We start from the raw sequence: 14,274 nt of genomic DNA on the forward strand, positions 1-14,274 counted from the left end.
TTTATCGCTTAGTTCGCTTAATTTTAGTAAAATTTACCTGAAATATGGCTTGTGTAATACCTGTTTTCTAAAATATTTTCATATTTTGTTTACGTGAAATGCAATTATTATTATTAAATGCATATAGTTACGTATCATTACATTAGTAAATTAGTAAAATTTCACTAAAAATAATTGAACTACTCATTCCAGCAAACCAGTGGCAGCACATAATACTGCTGTGGTATGAAGCAGATATAAGTGTGGCAGTGGTGCACCTGGCGTAATACAAAGTGTTTTCCATTTGCAAGTTCAGACAAATGTATTACAAACTCTTTAATTACGCCACATGACGATTGAAACTGAAATTGTTACACTTTAATCATTATTATCCAAAACATTGGATAGATTGATTAAAAGTTATTTTTTCAATGGAATTTCATCAAATTGCGATTCAAAAAATACGGCACGAGTTTCGTAATTATTGTGTCGTTTATAAATTTCCCTCCCTGATAGGTAACAATAAAAGTGAAATTGTTTTTCCGGTTCCATTTGGTAATTTCAAGATCGACGAATCATGCCACAAACGAGCGAATAATTTCATTTTTATATCTGTTATGCTCGCATTTCATACTTGTGATAACTTTTTTTATTTTTACTGAACCTTCTATTATACCGGAATGACTGAAGCCACCGCAGTCATGCTAATTTTAGCATCTGAGTTTTGAATTTTAGCATTTGATGATGCTAAAACCTGCTTGTTTCCAGCTAGATGCAATGATCAAAGTAAAAAAAACTTGCAGCTACTTTTGGCCGCAGTTAGTCGCCAAAACGTTAATTATCGAAGCTAAGAGTAACTACTCTCGTAGGAAATCTGGCCTCTCCTGGTACTGGCCTCCAAAGTATCCTAAGATTGTTAAAGATATCAAATTTAAAAACAAGACGCTTTGGTAAAGTCGTTTCTGACAGAACACCCAATATTATTGTGTCGCTGCATATACCTAATACTCATTTGTCATACAGATCACAAAACATGTAGAAGGACAGGTAAAAGAATTTTTATAGTCCATACATGACCGCACTTACTTGATTTCTCACGTGATTAACGGCTTAATGGAATGGTTTATTGATACGTTAGTGCCAATAAAATACAGCTGTACCAAGTTCTAAGTGATTTTATTGTTTAAACAAAATTCAATTTATTATTTCTTATAATATCGCCAATCTCCATGCATTTTTAATATTCCCTTCCTTATTGCTAAGTTTTAGTTGTATTATTTTCTTCATGCGGTTATCTGTATTAATACTACCAATATACCAATATAATTGTATACCAATGTATTTTTTAAATCATAAATGAACGCTTTCGACACTCACAGGCCCCACACTAGGATTCCCGCGTCGTGGGTATCATGGAAATACACAAAGACAAACACCCCGACCCAGAACAGATATCTAAATTCATCATTCAGTCTGTCTGGCCGGGGATCGAACCCGGTACCCTACGCGCTTCAGACCGGTATAGTGACCGCTCCGCTACGCGGGTCCTCAAACGTCATCACATAGCATACATTGCCATACGATTTCTATACAATTGTATAGAAATTAAATAGGATGAACCGTCACAAACTTAAATATGCACACCCTGTATAGAACGCGTCGCAAACCCGTCACTGCGTACAACATACAAAAGGCTTCAAAGGTGGCCTTTTGTTTATTGCGACAGATATTTTTACTAACCGTTCACTTTTATAGCTACTATTTTTAACTGGGCACTGCCATATACTGTTATTTCACACAGAATGTTGAAAGAAAAACGTCTTTCCTTGCCTAAGATCGATATTTTCGTTATTGCCTTTTATTACACCCTTCAAACTATAACACGGTAGCAACAGCATTGTACCTAATAAAAACAAAATAGTAATTGGAACAGAATTCAAAAATAATTATTTTCATTTTGCTTTCATTCATTTTGCTAAAATACTTTTAACATTGACTACGTAAATAAAAAATCAAAATCATTCTAATTTTAAAGAATATTTCCATTCGTAATTGTCTAGGTACCGCCAACCCAAAATATCTTTCGGCCGAAATAATTTCAGACGCAATTTCCCCGAGACTCGACTCCGCAGGACTATTGATATTACATCTTGTCATTCTGATTAATGGTCCAATATTTCAATATTATTTTCCTTGTATCGATAAATTGAACGTCTTTCGACGCTTCACGATGGAATAAAAACTAATTTCCGTTCGGAGTTTTAGTCGATAAGTTACCGTAGTTTCGAATCCGTCCGAGAGTGAATTTCGAAAGTCCAAAATTGTAAAATTAAATTTTCCAGGCAAGCTGAAAGCAATGCGCAGTAGAGTTTAACTGTCATGCCGCTTACTGTAATCCCAATAATAAAATGTAATCCATTCCGAATCAGATATTTGAAGATAGTAGAACCTTTGTGGTTCGAATCTGGAGGTACCACCACCACATCCATACTGCGTTATAACAGCAATATTAAGCGTTGCTATGTGTAGGTTCTTTAACGAGGCGTTTTCAGGGGTAGCAACACATCTGTGGCATGTGTGAGGTAGGACCACTCATCTTATCTGGGACTTAATACACACTTAATGCAGTAGCTACTTAACATCAGGTGGACGGTAAGCTCATTAGCTATTTCTGTATTATAAAGAAAATAAGTGCTGGAGTAGGAAAGAACGTGAACTTACTTTCAAATAACTTATGAAGGCCAAATTACTTTCATCTCGTAATTGCGTTAGCAAGTATCAGGTATGTTCTTTGGTATAAGTTACTTATTACTGGAAGCCAGTACATTTGTTAATTAATATCGACTGGTATTGATGTAAACATCTTAACAAAACACTAAACAACTTTATACATAATTACTGACTATTCAAGACTTGTATTACTTTCTGAGAAACTTTTTCAGCGATTCAGGACTCTACGTTTCATGATGGTTTTACCCATCGATATACTACTAATTGGTTTTACCTGTTTGCGTGTAGTGTTTTTCGACCGTATGTATGTATCTGTGTATTTCTGTAAGTGTATGAGTCGTTGGATTTGTATATTCGATTCGATTCGGTAGGAGTGACGTAAGCTACATTTATAAACAGTCGGGTTTTAGTTTTTCTCTTATAGGACATGATAGTTTTATAAGCCATAACTTCGAATAGTTTAGGAATTATCTTCAAATCTCAATACTTGGAAAGGAACATTTATAGAATAGTAACGTTATTTCAATTAAAACATAAGTTTAAATATGTAAGTAAATTCGACGTCAAATAATTACCCATTACGCAATGTTTCCGCCCCACGATAATGACGCCAAAATTCTATAAATACGACGTTATGGCGCGCAACGTTAGAAGCCATACGCCATAAGGTATTATGTCCACGTTATTATGCTGCAGTATTAATCTTTCCGAATAAATCGCATACATTGTAAATAGAAGCATTCATACGTCGTTTTCAGCAAAAGGTAAAGTAAATTAAGGATGGCGATTCTAAACGAAAAATATTCGAAACGAAAACGATCAATTTGAATCGAAGTGTGATAAATCTCGATTCACAAAAATATCGAGGCCCATAGATTTTTTTTAAAAAAAATTGTTTTATTAGGATTGATCAGGGGTACGCTAGCGATAAAAAACAGGACTAAACAATCACTGAAATACGTATTCGGCTGCAAAAAATGTCATTTTCTTTTTTCATTTAATAATTAATTTGCTATACATATTACAGTCATTACATGTCTTACAATATATTAGTATCGTATTCAGCTATATTAATTTAAAAGCATGCAAATATTACAATTCAAACAATTTCAATATGTCTATAACACGTTTATATAAGACGTTAATATTCAATGAAAATCGAAAAACTAAAGATTCACTGAAGCAATCCATTACTAGAGATCGATTAAAATAATCGATTTTTTGGTCCAAAAAAATGTTTTTTCGATTAAATGATCTCAGATTGCTACCCCTGAAATAAATGCGTTTATCGAATAGTCACGTATTCCGTTCGTACACACGTCCACGCAAGCGAATACTGTATGAAAATCGGAGTTTCAATTTTTATACGAATGAAAATATATCGTCTGAAAAATCCGCTGTATGTAGGACTTTATTATGATTAACGTGGAAAACTATTTTCCATTACCCTATAAACAATAGTTGTCAATAATAAGCAGGATCTAAATCCTACCTCAATTTTTTTTTATAATATACGATTAGCAGACGAGCAGGCAGTTCACCTGACGGTAAGTGGCTCCTGCCGCCCATGGACATCTGTAATCAACCCCAGATAGGATTCGATATTCCTACCTGAGGTCGGCCACAGATGCCCCGCTACCCCTGACGACTAAGCTGGAACGCCTCGGAAAAGTCCGTCTCCCTTACCACACTCTTCAAAACAGAACACAGCATCGCCTAACACTACTGTTATTAGGCAGAAATAGGTGTCAAGTTGGTAATAGACTAACAAAGGACTTAAAGGGCGTACGTCCTAAGGGTAGCGTTAGGGCTAAGTTAAAATGCCTTGTATCAGCGTCTCTCCCATCCCTCCAAACCAGAACAAAGATATACTTGACACTGTTATTAGGCTTTGTTATGCCCGGGGTAATACCAAATTTGGATCACTAATGATACTACCTTTAAATGTAAAAACTGTAAAAATAAGCAGTGTAAATGTAGACTTTTATTACATAATACGCATTGCACATAATAACTTTAAGCCTCGTAGCACTAACACTAATAACTGTTTATATTATTCCTAACGATATTTTGTATACATTAACAAATGAAACGCATTTATTTTCCATCACAATGGGTAACGTCGAAAAATAACACGATAGTGTGCTAAGTGAATATTCGTACCCAGTTATAGTACTAAGGTTGCACTACCGGGACACCTATTTCTGCCTAATAACAGCAGTGTTCAGCGCTGCCGTGATCTGGTTTTGGTAAAATTAACATACATTCTCCGAGGCATTCCAACTTGATCCTCAATGGTAGCGGTGCATCTGTGGCCGACTTCATATCTAATCCTTATCTGAAATTAATATTAATCAGCGACAGTACCGCAGTAGCCACTAACCATCAGCTTGCTCTTTTACTACTTTAATATTGTGAAAAGCCTTCGCCAGTAAAATTTGAGTGTTTTCCTTTATTAAATCAGCGGTAAACGTTTGAAATGAAACAACTAGAAACGCTAACAATTCCTACACTAAACTGAATGCAAACAAATGCGAAGGTCAGAGTAAATCTACCATCGATCTGCACACGCTCGCTTGTTTGTTTTTCAAGCGGGCAGGGTTAAGGCAAAACTTAATGCAAACTTACGGTGAATGCAAAAATAGAACTGAGCTGTAGTTTACGCTTTATATTTTGTTTTAATCGCCCGTATACAGTGGAATTAAAGCAATATTTTCGATGAATCGAAAAATAATACAACCGGGTTGGGAAACGGGTAGAAAATAAAGACTAAAATAGTCCATATCGGTATTTTTGCTATTTATAACCGTGTGTGGTTTGTTATACAACACGTGTTTGTAGAATGCTACAATTATAGAAGTAAAGTGCTCCTTTGCTGCGTCGTGGCTTCTCTTCCGATATGAACTAAATATTTATAATAGCAATAAAGTAACGTAAAACGAATACTTTGCAACAAACCGAAGGTGGTAAAATCTGAATAAAGCAGTGTTAATCGCTGATGTGTTTTAGTTTAAAGGGTATGGTAAGAGAGACATTATTTTAAATTATTATAAAAGTACACGTAGGTACTTAAATTTCGACAGACTTTATATTCTTTAGATAGTAGGGTTAACCCTAAAGTAATTCATACATATCGTATTTCTAGGCCGAATCAATCGTGTTCACACATGATCCCAAGTTAGGTAACCCACGTAACGCCGGGCCTAACTGGGCCGGATAAATATGATAGCCGCCGGGTTGCTCATAATTTCCCAAGATACCGGCATCAGATAATGGAGCTTCTGTTTTTGTTTAAGATTATGGAAGCCTGCTACATTGTTTGTCGCTGTAAACTTTTGTTATGTAATGAAAGATTTTAGTGCTCTTTTTCTTGTTTATTAAGATTCAATGATCATTACCTAAAGTTTACTGGTAAAGAACTCCGCTACGTTGTAAGTCAATTCATTACAATAAGAAGTAAATAGATAAAAAGGAACAAATTAAATATAAAAAAAAACATATGATGTGATGTTCACATATGTCCATTACGTATAGGACGGGTCACAATCCGACTAATACAATTTATATTTACAAATATAAAATCCTTATACATATTATACACCAGATTATAAAACTGATATTTTTTGACACTATTTTTTACGGATATTACCCTACTTTACATTTTTTTGCTTCCCCTTTGATGTTGTTGTCTGAAAGAGATCGCTGCTTGACCGATAAAACTCCGTATTGCATACAACGTGATATGTCTATACAATTTTATATAACACATCTATTGTGACAATAAAGAACTATCTATTATATCCGTTTCTATTCCATTCTATTACATTACAAGCTATTCTGTTCTAATGTAAAATGTATTTTGTTATTACTTCAATACCTGCTAGATATAAACTGTACTTGTCCCTGAAGTACCGGGATCAGAATAGGGCTACAGTATCCCCTTCCTGTCGTTAGAGTTGACTAAAAGGGACTTCCGGTGTTGCGGGGACAAGAGTGGGAGCTCAAACCGTCCAGCAAGCGATCCCGGGAAACAGCGGTTTGTGTGGTCGCATATCGCTGTAATCACCAAGGGATGTGAGAGGAGCGTAAACTGCTCCTCCCAAGGCAGAGCCCGATAGAATTGCATCACCTTAGGAGGACTCCGGTTGTGTTCCGTTGGAGATCCCGGAGTTCTCCACCAAACACCGAGGACGGCCACCAGGGGGGGTTTTAGTGCGGTAAAAGTCCCACATAACCCGGAGTCACTCCCATGGTGTCGGGTACCTCGGGTTTGAAGGTTTCCCCCTCGTCAACATAAAGAGGTATCTACTATTTTCACTTCTTTGAACCCTTGTCCATTTAAGCACAATTGCTCCCTCTGCCTCTATATTCCAAACCGGTACGGAGTACTCAACCAATTTTTGAATCGCTATACATCCAAATTGATTCGTAACACTAACTGGGTAAGATAAATTGGCCAGCTGCCAGGCCGTTCCAAATTTCTCCCAGTCCGACAACTGATAATAGGGCCTATGGTTTTTGTTCGGGCTTCTAAGCTTATTTGAAATGACGTGGGGAATATTTGATCCAGAGGTTACTATTCTATAAGATTGAAATAGGAAACGAGTTTGCATTCCACCTGATGGTAAGTGTCCGCTGCTGCCTATGGACATATGTAACCAACTCCATAAAAAACAGACGTTCTAATTGAAGCTATATATTGAAGATAACAGATGTATCGCCCTTTCTGAGGACTAAAATGAAGGCTGTTATGCAAGTTAGCCATCGACACCCTTCCACCGAAAGGCAAACAATTTGTCACGCTAGACCATATGGTCACTAAACTGTCATTTACATTTAGTTCTTCTAAACCATATTAGTTCTACCACTTTTCAAACGAAGTGGGAAATATTTAAACCTGGGGCTATGCTTGGATTAAATTTAATTGAAGCGATATCTGCTATAAGCTGGGTCGAAGTTTTTAATTAATTTTGTTACGTGTTAGTAACTGTTTTAGACACGACTAACGTATATGTTGACACCATTTAATTCAGCAGTAAAAATACATTTATATTCACCCTCTTTCAGTCTCACTGTTATACCTATAAGTAATAGAATATGACGGTAATGTATATCAAGACAAGCAAAGTAACCTATTTTAGTTCTGTTTATGGTTTTTAACACTTCTGAATACTATCAGTAGAAGTTAAAAGCTTCCTTAAAGGTACTAAAACATGTTGCCCTGCTGTGTTCTAATTTAAAAAGCATGTTAAAATAAGTTAAATTTTCGGAGGATCTCAACGCGCCTATAAATAACTTCAGCTGGGATTTCTGATGTATTTTATAATGGTCTCAGTTACAAATGCCCATGAGCTAGGGTTAAATCTTATCATTAGGTAAACTACTTACTCTTCTACATTTCTATTTACATAAAGAGAAATCTTCCATTTCTTGATAGACCTTGATAGATAGAGACTTGATAGATTGATTGACTTTACAGACCAAAAATTATGAACATTAGATATTCCTTCAGTATTAAAAACACATACATATTCTATGAAACGCGTTAAGCACGAACCAAATTTACCTTAGCGAGACTAACCCGATGAGGTAAATTCGATATCCGACGGTCCGCTCATAATTTCCTCGGGCACAGACAAAACATAATAGAGCCCCAATAACTATTAGGTCTGTATGTAGAGGTCTACATTTAGAGTAAAATACGATATCTACTACATATATTTTTTCTTTGGAATCACATATGAGACAGTTACATAATAGATGAAGGGTACTTTTTATTCTAAATTTCAACAGTTAAAACCAAACGAAATAATCGTCTATCCATTTACTGTCCCACTGCTGGGCATGGGTCTCTTCAAGGCTCAATACACGTCAATCTATCAATGCCCACGACTGGGCACGGGTCTCCTCTCAGAGGGTATAGACCATGGTCCCCCGCGCTGATCAAATACGAAGTGGTAGAGTGCACACATCTTTGAGTGCTCAGTTTTTAAGGACTTTCAGGCATGTACATTTCTTTACGATTTCTTCTTTCACATAATAAATTCTTAAGACACGTGCCTGAGATTTAAACCTGAGGCTCTCGCATGAAAGACCGAGTCCAATCATTAGAATCGAATGCGAATAATGGAAACAAATTGTAAAGTTTAATTAGAGAATTATGAAAACAATTGTAATTTGTAATTGGATTAAAACATATTGTGTTCCTTAAACTTTGTAATTTACAGACTCAGTTTGCCATAATCAAATTGAAAACTTTTATGAAACTTACACAAGATATTATAATCCTTCTGTGCTTAAATAAGATGTAGACTAACTAAGATCTCTTGTCTGCCGCTGGATTAATTAATTTTAACGCTAATAGACTTACAGTCTACGTTATAGAGAATAAATGGGTTTTGTTTGACACTTCATCTTTAGTTACGTGATGTATCGACTGAATTCAATCTCTATTTAGCGCCTAAATAATTTAATCAATAACTTGTACATATGTATTATTCTCGTGTTCAAATTTTGGTGTATCACTGCTTCAGTGCATTGTATATGCAAATTCTGTCGGTTTAATGGTTACACATAACTAAAGAAGAAGAGTTTATTTAATCATGTACTCGTAAATAGAATCAATGTCTCTCAATAAGGTTTCAGGCAGATTCGTTGGTTTTGGCATCATTTTACTTAAACAATAAATTCATTTTATTTTATAGAAATTTCCTTCAGTTTGAAGGAAGTAAAAATTTGATTCGAATGTGGTTTCTGGTATGAATATTGAAGGGACGTTTCCTGTTCTTTTCTTTGCCGGCCGTTTGTTTATTGGAAGGGAGAAAGAGGAAAAAAATGGCTGCAAATGAGCGAAGACATTACAGAAAATCTCATAAAAAAACGATCGCGCCTCTGGCTTCCGCCGAATTGTGTACGACATCATAAATTGACACCCTAATGTAGGGCACAAAGATAGAAAGGAAATATCGGGTACGGCAAAGGGCGCATTTGTTTGTTCTTATCTGTACTAGCTATACGTAGGTGCTCTTTAAATATAAATAGGCACACGTGAACCACGGATCCGTATTTAATAAAAATGGACGATTTACTTAAATAATATTACTTAGTAATAAATAAGTTAGAAATAGATAAGTACCAAATTTGTTTAAAAATATAGAAGATAATAAATAAAGAGAAAAACATATAAAACTAGAAAATGGTTATAAAAACAAAAAAAACTGCAGTACCTACATCATTTCACTTCTGCGATTTAGTCGAATCCAACGACCCCTAATATATTAATATCCGTCAAGTAGTTTTGGATATAGAGCATGCAAAAAATGAGATATACAAACAAACATACGCTCGAAAAACATTACCGCATATGAGTTACTAGACTATTTACAAATAAATAAGTTGATAAAGGACGTTTGTCAAACATAAAAAATATGTGTAAAAAATATATGCACAAACAAGGTCAGCACAAATGACCTTTCGTCTTAAAGTTTGTTAATACGTAAGTTAAAATTGTATATATACCAATATAATTTGTATATTATGTGTATTTATGTGCCTAAATTATATTTCTAACGTGTGTCATGGGTATAATAATATGAAATGTAAATTTTCGGTTTAAGATGTAATCTTTTTACCCCAACGTATCCCACCGAAATAATACAATCAAATTAGGCCTCCGTGCTCTTTGTATGTAGATGTAATAACGAAACATTGCTACATTTGATAAAGGGGTCACAATAAATCATCCTTCATAACATAAATAGTTGTGCGCCCCCAAATAACTTTGCAGATCGTAACTTAATTATTCGCTACCGTAAGTACCACTGTCTTATTCGGCCGCTGTCCGAATGATTTATATAAAGGCCGACATAGGTAACTCAACTAATTTAATGATACGCGCAGTCTCCAGTCCTGTAACAAAGGCAGCGACCCTTAATTTAGGCCGACAAGTCACGTCGCTATCGAAAGTTATCATACGAATTGGCGCCGTTCCACCGTCACTCCCACTCGAACTGTACCCATTAAAACATGTACCTAACATTTATTCTTTGAAAGCCTTTCTTTTGACGAAATCGCTCTCCGCTGAAATAGACCTGTCTATGTTTACGTTCTACGTATCTGTGTCGCGTTTTGTTCTTAAAATAGCGCCTATGCGGCTTAGCGACAATTTTCACCAACCTTGAAATTCTTAAAACCTTAACCAACCTTATCTTTTAATCACATTAAAAAGTTACCTACGCTACCGTAAAACGTATACTCTACTATCGGCGTACATAACATACTTTAAGACCCTTCAATAACTTAGATTAATCTTTTCCTCCGAAAGACAATTCAATGGTATCAGTAAAGATCGCGCTCCTGCTAATGCCACGCGAAGATAAAAAATAGCAGATATAAAGCGAGAGCGTATCGTAAATCAGTAGGAGAGGGAATTGAAACGTAGGCCGACGGCGGGCCGGGGCGGCGGCGACGGCCGGGCGGCGGGCGGCGGCGACCGGAGCTGGCGGCGCGTGCGCGGGCCGCGGGAGCGCGGCGGGGCGGGCGCGGCGCAGCCTCCGGGTGCAGCACTCCGCCGCCGCCCGCCGCCCGCATCGATCCCGCCCGGGACTGCTGGCGAGCCGGCCCCACGCGCACCACCGCGCGCTCCACGCGCCCCGCACGACGCGCCCGAGCGCGCCCGCGACCACGCCGACCGCCCCGACTCCCGGCCCGCCGTTCACGCTACCCCGGTGCAGGTTACGATAGTGTCCGCTTACGTAACGACAGATTTCGTGCGTATTCACAGGTTATGTGTGTGACTGGCGTGCCATCCTCGCCGACCGGCCGAATCTCGCTCGATGCGGTCCATTTTTTCGTAATCGTGCCCCTAGTGCGCCGTCGGCGTTGTGAAATAAAAATATTATGTCGAACGGAAACTTCGAGCTCTGAGCGCCGGACCGCACACATAGCCTACGGTCGCGAAGCCTTCGCGCCGTAGCCTCCGGTTACTCTTGGCGAACAAGCGATCTTAACGTAAAGTTGTAAAGTTCAAAATACAAAACTCCGATGATACGTTAAGGCTAACCTAAGAGGCTGTTAAGAACATACTTCACCCGTCGTTTCGGTTTGGCGCCATCCATTGTGTACATTGTTTTAATCATTGTAGTATTTTATTGTATGGAATGAAAGAAATACATTATATTTTGTTGTTTCATTGCTCATACCAATCACACATAACATTCTATAGATTTTCATTATTATGTTCAAATTATGCTATAAGTAAAAATTTATTTTAATTTAAAATTATAAGGTCATACAATCTACAAATATCCTATTTTTTCGATTTACACATAAAATATACATTTAAAATTAATAACATAACCTTTTGATTATTTACTTCATTATGTAAATTTCATTTTTTTTTTCCGAAGCAAAGCCATAACATTTCACTGATAATATTTTTAATACTGAGTGCATTGCCCAAATTTGATAAAGTGCTTATTATTTAACTTGATTTAATTAAATCGAGAATGAAGTAATCTTAAGAATTTATAAATTATTGGAAAAAACTATTTCCGTAGTTTAATTATTAACCTTAAGTTTAAAATTATTTTTAAGGAAAACATCATCTACATAACTCATAATTTTAATGTTACATTACTTTATTACATTATTAGACTCACAAAGACCATTTAATTGATCTCATCATTAAGACATCTCATCATTAAGACTTCTCATCTCATTTATCCCATTCCAGTTCCGTTCATTTACAACAAAGGTCTGATATAATGGGACAGAATACAGACATGAATAGCGTATAAACGAAACTGAAACTGATTCCGATTTAGAACCACGATATATTTAAGTCAGCCACGACCAGTTTTAACCGTATTCAACTATTTAAGTAACGCAAATATTTAGATAGCCGCGTAAAATTTTTACTAAAATTCCGATAAATTATCATATCCAAATAACATGTTTAGCATACATAGATAAACAGGTCGATGACATATTAACATGGACAATTATTGGCACTAATTACATAGTTTGCGCAATATTAGCTTTTGGTATTAAGATTCGTAGCGATGTATGTCAGTTACGCACTACAAACTGCGTTCACGGTCTAACGTGATAGACAAGCAATTAAAACATCACGAATACGAGAATACTTAAAGGATATGAAGTTTTAAATAAATCAATTCACACACTCGCGGCGAAAATAAAACACTACAAGCGCCGCATCCGTGTTGAGTTTTTACGGTTAAAGGTATAGAGTCAATAAGGTGTCGGCTAGGTGTTTGCCAATTAGTCATTGGAAATCAGTCATCGCTCATTATCTATCAAAATAACATACGGTGTACGGGAGTGGTCGGGTTCGGGCGCGTGAATTTTTTTCTTAATTAGACAGTAATGAGAGGCGGCGCGTGCGTCGCGTAGTTGGACGTTTTCGGCTGAGATAGAATGTCCGCGGAGAAGGAGAAAATGGCCGCGGCCGAAAACAAGTCACCCTCCAATAAGAGCAACTGCACCTCGCCCGGAAAGAAAGGTATATCATTTTATCATCGATCACCAAAACAGTCAAGTTTAAGTTTTATTGGTTGTACTTATTTATTATTACAAACATCTTTTGAACTTTTCATTTACACAAGTAGGTATTCGAAGTTTTTATGCATATGTAGGAATAGTTTTTTTCTCATATAAATTGTAAAATAGAACACTCAAAAACCGCTTTAAAATTTCTTGTTTCACAGTGATTTTTAGCCGCGATAAAATTTAGAGATTCTGTGCGAAGTTTTTTTTATTACAATTTGTAACTTATTAAATTACATTAAAATATTTCAAATACACATAGGACACATTATATGTAGATAACTGATAATTCACATTAACGGTGCTACAATAAGATCGCGCTATAAAATTCTTTCTGAACCCGACGACGGTGAAGATATAACATCTTGTCGAGTACTTCACATTTTACCAATATTCATCATAACAAATAATAAAATGTAAAATTGACAGTTCGGTCATATGACACTGCGGTACAATTACTCAGAACTACCCAAGTTAAGCCTTAAATGCTATCCACTTGAATATAAGTGATCAGTGCTGCTCATAAACATATTTAATTAACCCCAGATTTTAAGTACTACCTGAAATTTATGAAAGACGCAATCATAGTATGCGATGCTACATTTAATGCTAAATTAAAATACCTCGTATACGTCGTTGTGTTTCTCCCTTACTACACCCTTCCAGCCAGAACACAGCGCTTAAATAAGCCTGGCGGTGACATCTTCGGATTAGAACGACGAAGAGTTCTACCACCTTTAAAAGTTTGTTATGATAATACTCCTGTTTTATAATTATCAAAATTACTTTCCTTCGTCTTAAGATCTTCAAACAGATCAGATAATACCGCATCAACGCCGTCCTCAACGCTTGTTGGAGAACTCCGGGATCTCCGACGGAACACAACCGGAGCCCTCCAAGCGCTATGCCCTGATCGGGCTCTACCCTGGGGGAGCAGTTTTCGCTCCTCCCACACCATGTAGTGTTTACGACGGTATGCGACCACACATACCGCCGTCC

The 14,274-nt window shown here is 36.6% G+C and overlaps 1 protein-coding gene across 9 annotated transcripts in view; it reads left to right on the forward strand.

Annotated features, from left to right (window-relative positions):
* kcc (solute carrier family 12 member kcc) overlaps positions 1-14,274 on the forward strand; it is a 479,479-nt gene that overhangs the window by 387,805 nt on the left and 77,400 nt on the right. Inside the window, exons 1-2 of one of the 9 annotated variants that reach the window (XM_073084380.1) lie at positions 11,275-11,441; positions 13,090-13,231. The exons of 7 other annotated variants lie outside the window; for them this stretch is intronic. In XM_073084380.1, the coding sequence (XP_072940481.1) occupies positions 13,147-13,231 (85 nt within the window). In that variant the 5' untranslated portion in view covers positions 11,275-11,441; positions 13,090-13,146. Of the gene's footprint in view, positions 1-11,274; positions 11,442-13,089; positions 13,232-14,274 lie in introns of those variants that run through there. One more of the 9 variants, XM_073084386.1, reaches the window with a different exon arrangement.

This window comes from Epargyreus clarus, unplaced genomic scaffold (assembly GCF_041222505.1).
Source record: "Epargyreus clarus isolate Ecla_fem2 unplaced genomic scaffold, WU_Ecla_fem_2.2 ptg000003l, whole genome shotgun sequence".
NCBI lineage: Eukaryota > Metazoa > Arthropoda > Insecta > Lepidoptera > Hesperiidae > Epargyreus > Epargyreus clarus.